Source organism: Ammospiza nelsoni, chromosome 26, assembly GCF_027579445.1.
Source record: "Ammospiza nelsoni isolate bAmmNel1 chromosome 26, bAmmNel1.pri, whole genome shotgun sequence".
Taxonomy (NCBI): domain Eukaryota; kingdom Metazoa; phylum Chordata; class Aves; order Passeriformes; family Passerellidae; genus Ammospiza; species Ammospiza nelsoni.
The window spans coordinates 2,758,669-2,768,760 of record NC_080658.1 but is presented as its reverse complement, the minus strand read 5'-3'; the positions used below and the strand labels follow the sequence as shown (position 1 = coordinate 2,768,760).

At 46.7% G+C, this 10,092-nt stretch overlaps 1 protein-coding gene across 1 annotated transcript; it reads left to right on the top strand.

Annotated features, from left to right (window-relative positions):
- Positions 1-641: 641 nt before the first annotated feature.
- On the top strand, positions 642-5,563 carry LOC132084172 (keratin, type I cytoskeletal 19-like). Its single transcript, XM_059489215.1, has 8 exons — positions 642-1,264; positions 2,190-2,272; positions 2,618-2,774; positions 2,946-3,107; positions 3,543-3,668; positions 3,773-3,999; positions 4,303-4,448; positions 5,218-5,563. The coding sequence occupies exons 1-8, from the start codon at positions 695-697 to the stop codon at positions 5,241-5,243; spliced, it is 1,497 nt and encodes a 498-aa protein (XP_059345198.1). The 5' UTR covers positions 642-694; the 3' UTR covers positions 5,244-5,563.
- The last annotated feature ends 4,529 nt before the right edge of the window (positions 5,564-10,092 follow it).

The window sequence follows — 10,092 nt, the reverse complement described above, 5'->3', positions numbered from 1 at the left end:
CAACTTGACTTCTTGTGTTTGCATAACTAAAGACATTTAAGCCATAAGTAGGGAACTAAATCCATGGGGGATTTACCTCAGTGATTTTGGAAATCTCACAATAGAGCAGGTATTAAGAGCTGTGCCAGGTGACCAACATCCACACCACAGTGTCTGTTGTCTCTTCTCTATTACAGTCACAACTGTTCACACTTTTCAGAAGTGAGAAATTCTATTAGTTTTCCATTTTTTGTTTCACAAGCTCTACCATGTGATATAAAAAAAGGTTATTGGACTAAGAATAAATACAAATTAATATAAGATAAAAGGCACTTTGATGTTATAAATACCAATGATTCTTCTTTGTACATAATCTAGGGCAACTTTTTTTCTTGACTTGTTGCAAAGTTTGCATCATACAAAAAGCTGATGACTCATAAAACACTATTTTACTTTTTGGAATAAGCTGCTGACATGTAAAGTATCTTCCTTGTGAACTGGGATTTCTAGAGGGAAACTGCCTATGGGCTATTTAATCTTGGCATAAACAGCCAGACTAGCCAGCCCCGTGGGAAGAAGAAACACCCCACAGGTGACACCCCCTTTGGAAGGTATAAATGGAGACCTGCAGCAGCTGCCAGCCTGCAGTCGGACTCAGTATCACGCTCTGCATCTTGCTTTGGGCTGTGGGTTGGCGCTGCAGCTGGGCCTCGCCATGAGCTGTAGTATTAAGCAGACAACTGGCTCTCTCAGGGGCAGGACCAGCGGCGGCAGCTGTGTGATCGGTGGTGGCGGTGGTGGCGCGGCGCGCATCTCCTCGGTCTCCTCTGGAAGATACACCAGCTGCGGGATAGGCGGTGGCCGAGGCTTTTCTGGGAGAAGCTACTGCGGTGGTGTGAATTATGGAGGGGGACTGAGCACCGGCAGCTTGGTCGGTGGGAACTTTGGAGGTGGCTTAGGAGCCACCGTCCTCGGAGGATGCCCAGGCATGGGGTTCAGTGGTGGCAGCGCTCGCTTTGGCGGTGGCATGGGAGGTGGCATGGGGATGGGTCTTGGTGGAGGTGGTTTTTCTGGTGACGGCATTCTTCTTTCTGGTGACGAGAAGGTCACCATGCAAAATCTGAATGACCGCCTGGCTTCTTACCTGGACAAGGTGAGGTGCCTGGAACAAGAGAATGCTGACCTGGAGTGCAGGATCAGGGAGTGGTATGCCAAGCAGGGCCCTTTTTGTGAGCCACGGGACTACAGCTGCTATTATAAAGAAATAGAAGATCTTCAGAACCAGGTAACACCCCCTCCCAGCTGCTTTCTCCCTTGCAAGGCTCTTTCTGGTGCTGGTTCATAACTCAGTCCATTATCAGGAGTAAAAAATCATTGTTGTAAAATGTCTTTTGTAAACAGCTATTACAACTTCTGCCCGTGGAAAGCCCAGAGCTTAGAGATAAAACTGGAGAGTTTGTCTCTGTTGCTGTTATTCATCAGATATATTGAAGGGGAAAATGTTACTTCATGGAATGCATCTGGATGGGCTCAGTAGTCTTTTTTAATCTAGTTTGTGCCAAAGTGGTCAAATAGGTACATGGCAAGAAGAGAACTAAAAGATAAATAAGTAATGGATCACATCAATTTACCTGAATTTATGTTATTGTCATAGTCTTGCAAAATTTCAGTTAAACTTTATTTCCTTTTCCTTATTAGTTTACTCTTTCATGTAGAAGTGGGAAATACAGGACATCTAATTAAAACTAAGAATAAAGAGAACATGGCCATAACACATTTAGAATGGGCAATTTAAAATTCAAAATCTTTGCAAAGTGTTTGGCAAATACTTAAGATGTCAATGCACAAAGAGTAAAGAGAAAAGAATCCAGGAAAGAGACTGAAGAAGATAGGCTCATCATTAATTAATTTAAATAAAACTTTAAATCTCATAAGATTTAGATTTAATGGGCTGAGGTGGATTGTAGCAAGTGCTGGACAGTAATTACATCTCCTGTACTCTCTGCACCTGAACCATGAATTTTATAATTTTAATGATTTCACTGCCCTTCCCTGAATATCTCTGTGAGTGCTGCACTCCTCAGGTCCCCATCCATAATACCCAGGATTTTAAAATAAGAGAGGAGAAAGAGGGTGTGGTTGCACCAGGCAATGGGTGCCTTGAGCTCAAGGACAGGAGCAGAGACCTGGAATAAATGTTCTTTTTCCAGATTGTCTGTGCAACCATAGACAACAACAAGATCATTCTGAACATCGACAACAGCAGGATGACAGCCGATGACTTCCGAGTGAAGTGAGTACCTGGGGCTGTCCCCTCCGCTGTCACCCCCCTCAGGGCTCTCAGCTGCTCTCCTGTGACCCAGGACAGGCTGAGGCTGTGCAGAAGAATTCTCTCATCCAGTGTCTAATTAGGGGCAATTCCAGGAGGGGGAGTTTGGGATGCCAAGCTGGTTTAGAGTGGAGATTAAAGGAAGCAGAAGGGATCTGCAGACTGGGAGCAGTGAGGGTTCAGCCAAGCTGCTGCTCCAGCATGCACTGTCTTATAGAGGGGAAAGTTTTGGTTTTTCCTGTCAGAGCTCAGAAATGCAAGTGGTGTCAGACACTGAGTGCTCTTTCTTGCTTGCCTCCTCCCTCGCAGGTACGAGACGGAGCTGGCGCTGCGCCAGAGCGTGGAGGCCGACATCAACGGGCTGCGCCAGGTGCTGGACCAGCTGACGCTGTGCAGGTCTGACCTGGAGGCACAGCTGGAGTCGCTGCGGGAGGAGCTCTGCTGCCTGAAGAAGAACCATGAGGAGGTAGGTCCTGCCCTCTCCTGTACAAAGCGTTCACTCTGGTGGGATCCATCACCCTGGGGTGATGCAGACCATTGTGTGACCCAGGAGCTGTGAAGATCCTGGGCTCCGAACTTGGCTCCCTCAGTTCTTTCTTTTGTTTTAAACCTGACCTGATCTGGATGGTGTTTGCAGGAAATGTGCTGTCTGAGGAAGCAGTCGACTGGAGATGTGAGCGTGGAGGTCAATGCCTGCCCTGGCCCAGACCTGAGGAAGATCCTGGAGGAGATGAGGTGCCAGTATGAAACGCTGATTGAACGCAACCGCAAAGAAGTTGAGGATTGGTACGAGTGCAAGGTGAGTAAATAATTCCCACAGCTCTGACTTTCCCTGGCTAACTCCCAAGCAATCAGCCCACAGGGATTTATTGCATGTAAAAACCACAAAAAAGCCTGTAAGAACATTTAGCATTTCTTGACACTGACCAAGTGACACAAGGGAGGGACACTGCCACCCTGTGTCCCTGTCATGGGCTGAAGGAAGCACTTCATGTTGGTGGGATTTGAGGTATGACTTCTCTACAAAGCAGTAAGTGGTGAGAAGAACAAGAAGCTTAATTAGAAGAACAAGAGGAATGACAAGCCAGGTTTTACACTGCCATTAGGATGAGAGTTTTCACCCAAACCTTTCTCATTTCATGTCTTTGCTAACTTCTTTGCTCTTTCCTTAATACTTGATCCAGCTCATACTGCACATTCCCTAAAGCTCTTTATCCTGGATTGGTGATTTCAGATTGAGGAGGTGAATCGGGAGGTTATTACGAGCGGTCAGGAGGTGGAGACGTGCAACAACCAAGTGACTGAACTGAGACGCCAATTGCAAGCCCTGGAAATCGATCTCCAAGCTCAGCTCAGCCAGGTGGGTGATGAGCTGGTGCAAACCTCATCCATCTCACAGAAGTCATAGCTAAATGCAGTGTTTCTCCTGCCTGTATTTGTCTTATGCCCCATGTCACCCCTCAGAGGGACAATCTGGAGTCCTCGCTGGCGGAGACGGAGTGTCGCTACAACAACCACCTTGCTGAGCTGCAGAGCCAGATCACCTGTGTGGAGCAGCAGCTGGGTGACCTGCGGGCAGAGATGGAGTGCCAGAACCAAGAGTACAAGATCCTGCTGGACGTCAAGTGCCGCCTGGAGCAGGAGATCCACACGTACCGCTGCCTGCTGGAGGGAGGCCAGCAGGACCTTATGTAAGTGGGCTTGGGACACACCAAAAAATACAATAAAATACCTGTGTCCTGGTTATTTCAACATAAGAGAAAAGTGAAGGACCTGCTGAGCTCATTCTCCCTTACTGACCTATTTGACCTGCCTGGTGTCAGGGTGGTGAACTGCTTCTTCTCCTGTGCTGTTTGTGCCACAAGGAGAATTAGAATTGCAACATTTTTCTGCTGAAAATGGAAGCAGACTGAGAGCAGCAAGGTGCTGACAATCTGTAGCTCTAGCTTATCTGTTATTTCTGTCACTAAAATATTCTTTTCCTGTCTCCTCAGTCAGCAAGGAGGAATTGGTCAGTCTTCAAGTCTAGGAGGAGGAGTTGCAAGAAGCAGTGGGATAGGAGGAGGAGGCATCATTAGGACAAGCCACACTTATACTTCGTCTGCCCAGATCCCATCCTGTGCAGCTGCGGAGATCCAAGGTAAGAACTGTTCCGCTCTAAACATTTCCAGTCTTCTCTGCTCTATCCAGCACTGATGGGCTGGAAGAAAGATCTTTCCCCTGTAGCTTACAGGTGCTACTTGAAAGTTTTATTTTGGGGCCCTTGGGAAATACAGGACAGGAGCCACGGAGGAGTGGCTGAGAGGAGAGATTTTGGGAGCTGGGACTCTGCTGGGATGCATGAGAATTGCCAGAGGGAAGAGGGACACAAGGGAGAGGGACAGAGCCAGCAGGCAGGCAAGCCATGGAGAACTTGGGGAAAGGACTGACGTGAAATGAGGGATAAAAGAAAGAGGAGGAAAAAGAAAGGTACTTAGAAATCGGGTGGGCAAAGAAAGGGCAGAAATCATGGGAATACTGGCAGATAACTACTAGCCCTCATTCACAGCAAAACTTCCAGCCAAACTGAAAAGGAAAGAAGGAAATATAGTGACAGCTGGGCCAGGAGAATGACGTGAGCAGGGGCATTGATGTAGCATGGACCCCACTGCCATTCCCTCATCCAGATTGCTGCTGGAGCAGTGTCCGCAGCTTCCACCTTTTGGCATTTTGATGCAGCCTCTGCTGCAGCCAGTGACAGATCCATCTGCCAGGCTGGCAGGAGCCATCAGATCTTCCCAGGAAGGGGCAGTATTTATCTGAAATTCTAATTGAATTGGCTTGTGAAACGATCACGTGTAGAGAATGACAGTGTGGGAAAGAATCTATTTTTGCTATAAACACAGTAATGTTTCCTTTGATCTCTCCAGTGCCTTGCCGAAGGATTTGTGATTAAGCAGAGAAACGAGAATATCCAACAAGAGAAGCCTGAAGCAGAGCTACAGATGAAGAGAGAGAATATTTAGTGCATGTGTCTGCAGAGAGCACGGAGCGTGCTCCTCTGTTGCTCAGCCATGCTAAGCAATGTGTCAGAGGGATGAGCAGAGCATTGAGCCACATTCTGCTTTATTTTGCTATTTGCTTTTCAGTCTGTATTGCTGTGTGTGGCCCAGCACCAAGACTATTGCTGTAGTCAGCCAGGGCTATGATCACTTATGTACCTGCTGCTGAAAAATGTCTCTAATAAACTTTGCTTCTGCCTAATGCAATCAAGAACCTGTGTCTGAAACTGAGTTCCTTTTGAACACCAGCTGCTGATCCATGAGCAAGGGGCACCTAAACCAGTCAGGATCATCCTGCACTGGGAACAAAGCTGCTTTGCCAGCAGGAGAGAGGGGCCTTGCTGACCTGGCAGGTCTCGTCCAGCTTGTCCTCCCTGTTGTCACAGCTTGAGGCAGATGTTGCCCATTCCTGTGTGACACCTGCCCTGATCCCCATGAACAGGCCTGTGTCCTTCCCACACAGCACTGGGCTGAAACCCAGTTTTAGAAGAACTTTGAAAGTCAGTGATGGAACATCCAAAGATAGTTTGCCTTGGTCCCAGTCTAGTGCTGACAGATCTGAGCTGAGCACTCTCATGCTCTATCTCCCAGTCCGGGGACTGCTGAGGATGAAATTTTGGTGTCCACAACTGATTCCATTTCTGCTGACATGGCTTATGTTCAAACCTATCCCTTTCATTCTATGGGAATCTTCACACTGGGAAAAGGACTGCAGGCAAAAGGTTTATCTCCTCTCTTTTCACACAGGGACTGAGTCATTTACTGGTCATTCTCTGATTGCCAAGAGTTTCAACCTGAACATCGAGAGTGGTTGAAAGATCATCTCTGTGTTAAACACACCTTGTCTGGGAAGCTGCAGAGGCAGGGTGGGAACTGAAAAGCTGCAGCTTATCAAAGAATAGATTTGAGAAAAAAGCCAGGCAGGGCCTTTGGACACCCAGAGCCACCCAATTGTCACAGACCAGGCAGGTCAGTCCCTCCCTGGCCTTGACCAGCAGCTGGTGCTGAGCTGGTTTTGTCCTGGCCCTGACCTGCAGAGCAGCTGTGGGCCACGGTGAGCTGGCAGAGTCACTCTGGGTTTGGAGAACTGGCAGTTCAAAGTCTTATGAGGGTGTTTTGAGGATTAAATTGTTGGTCCAGAAAGCCAAGCAGTGGTGGTTTTGGTAGTGGTGTGCCTGTTACAGAGTCACATTCACCTGTGAGATGACCCAGTAAAGCAAAACTCCTGGTTATTCCTTTTCCATCAAAGGCTGGAGTTATGGAACAGCCAGACTCAGGACAGGAGGAGAACAGGTACAAAGGCAAAACCACCTCAGGACTGGACATACAGCATAGTGTGGCACTATTTTCTACTGCCAGTTCTTTTATAAAGACACCAATTTCTCTGATGAAACAGAAATTTAACATGGGAGCAAGTGCCTGAAGAAATTCAACCACTAATGTCTCAGGCAGCAGGTGAAAGGTGCCCTTCTCCTGTTGTGAGAGGCCACAGAGAGAAGATGTTCCAGTGATATTTCTTTATTTCATCTACCACACACTAATAGTATCCATGGGCAAGGCAAGATAATGCAGTGCTGGAACACCTGCAATGACTCAGAGGAGTGGCCAAAGGTAGAAGTTTTTAACCAAAACAAATTAAGCATTATTTAAAGTTCAGTTCCAGCCCTGCATGAAGTACCAGACTTGATGCAGAATTCTTTCAGTAGATATGTATGGCCAGTGTTTCACAAGAGTTCAAAAGAGATACAAATTGTGGCTATAATGGAAAATTCCCTTGTGTTGGACTCCAGTGGATATCCCCGTTGTTCTCAGAGCTCTGGCTGAGAAGTTAAAAAGCAAATCTTTCCCTTTCCATTCCCACTGTCTCTTCCTGCCTTGTTCAGTGCAAAGACAGACAGTGACATAACCCACTGCTGCACTTTTTGGCCTCAATCCTTCCCAATCTGAGTCCTCACACTCTTGTTTCTAGAAATACAAAGACACTGCACTGAGACTCTTCCAGTTTCCAGTCTTCTGGAAACTCTTGGCTACCTGTGGTACATAAAAGCTTCCTAGTCTCTCCTGGCAGCCCCAGCTGATTCCCACCAGCTGTGGGCTGGTTCCTCCTCTTGCGAACTGCTACTGACATCTAGCTGCTCCTCCAGATTCCCTGGGCTCATATCAAAGACCTTCCCACCCTTTCCACCACATCCAGCAGGTCCAAAGCATGCACTTTCATAAAGGAGCTGTCCTGAATTCCTGAGAGGTGAAAGAGAACTAATGACACGCTCAGAAAGAGACTCTAATGACCCAGAAATTATGAATATGCCCCTGGAAAGGCCCTGGGGGGTACAGCCTCAGCTCCTGGGACGCTCTGATGTTGTTTGTGGACCTACAAGTTGGGTTGAGTCCTGAAGGCAGCTCAGGAGAGGCAGGTTGTGATTAACAGTTCCACAGCAGAAAACACCCTGGAAACGCTTCATTTATTAAAGAGCTGCAAATTATGGAGCTGCAAAGGTTGGAAGCTACATTTCCATAAGATTTTCCTATTTCTTTGTGCTGATGAGACAGACCCAGGAAGCTCATGAGTTCAAATAACTGAATGGAAACATGAGGGAAAGCTTAATTTAATTTTTTAAGGAACAATTACTTAGTTTTGTCTTAGTGCCCTCATTTCCTGGAGACAAACAGGATAAAAACAAGGCAGAGGGAAGTGTGTGCAGGAGAAGCTCTGGGCACAGGGGGTTGCTGCAGGCACCCAGAGCTGTGAGGGGCAGAGGGGACTGAGGTGTCCTGGAGGAGCAGGAGCGTCCCCAGCCTGCAGACACCCTCCACTCCCACGGAGCACAAGTCATCCCGTGTTTCTGCCTGAGCTACACTGATGTGCCCGGTGATAACTGCGGGGCTGGGGAAGGAATGTGTGCTCACTCAGGAGATGCTGGCTGCACGCAGCTGTTGGGAAATTCCTGAGGAATCATCCGCAGAGCGGGCGAAGCTTCCAGCGACGCAGCTTTCAGCAGTTTCGGTTTGCTCCTGCCACCACACCCTGACTCCCAATTATCTTCTCCAGTCCTAGCAATGAAATCTGGTGATTCTTTCCTATACGCAATAAACTTCATTTGAGCTTTTAGCTATTCTGAGCTTTATTTCTGTGTGGTTTTGGGCCAGAGGGAGGCCCAGTGTGTCAGGGAGGGTAGGTTGATGTGCAGGCACTGTGTTGGGTCCAGCTGCAGCTCGGCCAGCTTGGAGTAAATCACTTTGGGAAGCATCTCCACACCTGTCTCCAGCCTGCTGGAGAGATCACTGGAATGCTTCTGCCTTTCATGGCATGGATAAGGAACATCCAAGGAGGCAAAGAAAAGGGGAGACATCTTTTTAACAGCAATAAGAATAAGAGTAATAAAATGATAGGTAAATCCATGAATACTGGGGAAAGTCAGTCCTTAGGTAAAGAGATCATTTACCTGCCATAACAACAGCTATTCCAATCCACAATCCTGACACTCAGTGAGGATTTCAGCAAGAGTTTGAGCTCACTTTTCCCTGCTGAAGGAGGTTTGGAGAATTTCTTACAAGGAGCTGTTGGGTTCAGAAAGCCATGGAATGCCTGTCCCTTGCTGCATGGCCACTGGAAAGGGGGTCCCTAGGGAGAAGGCCAGTGCTCTGGAACCTCAGCAAAACATCTCATGAAAAGAGACTTAGCCTGAATATTGATTACAAGACTGTGAAAAGATTCTTACTTTTTATTTTCTTTGCTTATTTAAGATTTGGAAACATTACTGATAGACAGTCTCTAGTTTGTACCAAATCCAGCTTCTCCAGCCCAGGTAGAACTCCGCAGGGCAGTGACTGCTCTGCAGCTCTATCAGCAGTTCTGTCTTTATATGTCCCAGGACAGCAATCCCAAAGCTCTGATTAAAATGCAGCATGTATTGACAGAGAAATTGGCCATAGGATGTTTCCACTCCCATCCAGGGTTTCAAACCCACCCTTTCCCAGCAACAATTACAATCCATAATAGGAGAAGTGCAGAAATTATCTTTCACTGAACTACAGGAAATACTTAAAGCACTTTTACCTTCCTTTACACACTCCACATAATGAAACAAATCCTTTGTGGATTACTGGAGAGCCACAATCATGTATGAAGAACCTTTCATCCGTGCCCATTATGAGTTCCCTCCTTGGTCTCACTTGTCTCACAGCAGAGTGTTTCAGATTTGTCATCTTGGCAGTGGAGAGATTTAAAGGTTAATCTCTGTGTCTCTGATCTTTCCAGAGTTCTTACATCATGCTTCATACATCACTCGAAAAGCAAACTTAGTATTTCTTCTTTCTTTTTCATCTTACATATTCCAACCTCAGCACCTTGCATGAAAACTGCTTATTCAACTCAAAATAAAATGAAAATAAATTAATGAGAGATAAAGACCTCTTTGATGCAATAACCTTTAATGATTTCTTCCTGGTATGTAATTTAGGACAGTGTTTTTCCTGGCTTAACGCTGTAAGTTTGCATCATAAACAAAAAGCTGATGATTCATAAAACATTATTGCTAATGTATTTTTGAAATTAGCAAGAGACATGTAAAGCATCTTCCTTGTCTACCAGGCTTCTTGAAAGGAAACTTCCCTTTGAGAAATTATTCTTGGCACCAATGGCTGGAGTAGCCAGCCTTATGGTAAGAAGGAGCAGAGGTGACACCCACTGTGGAAGGTATAAATAGGGATGGGCGGCCAGGGCCAGCTCGCAGTCTGATTTCA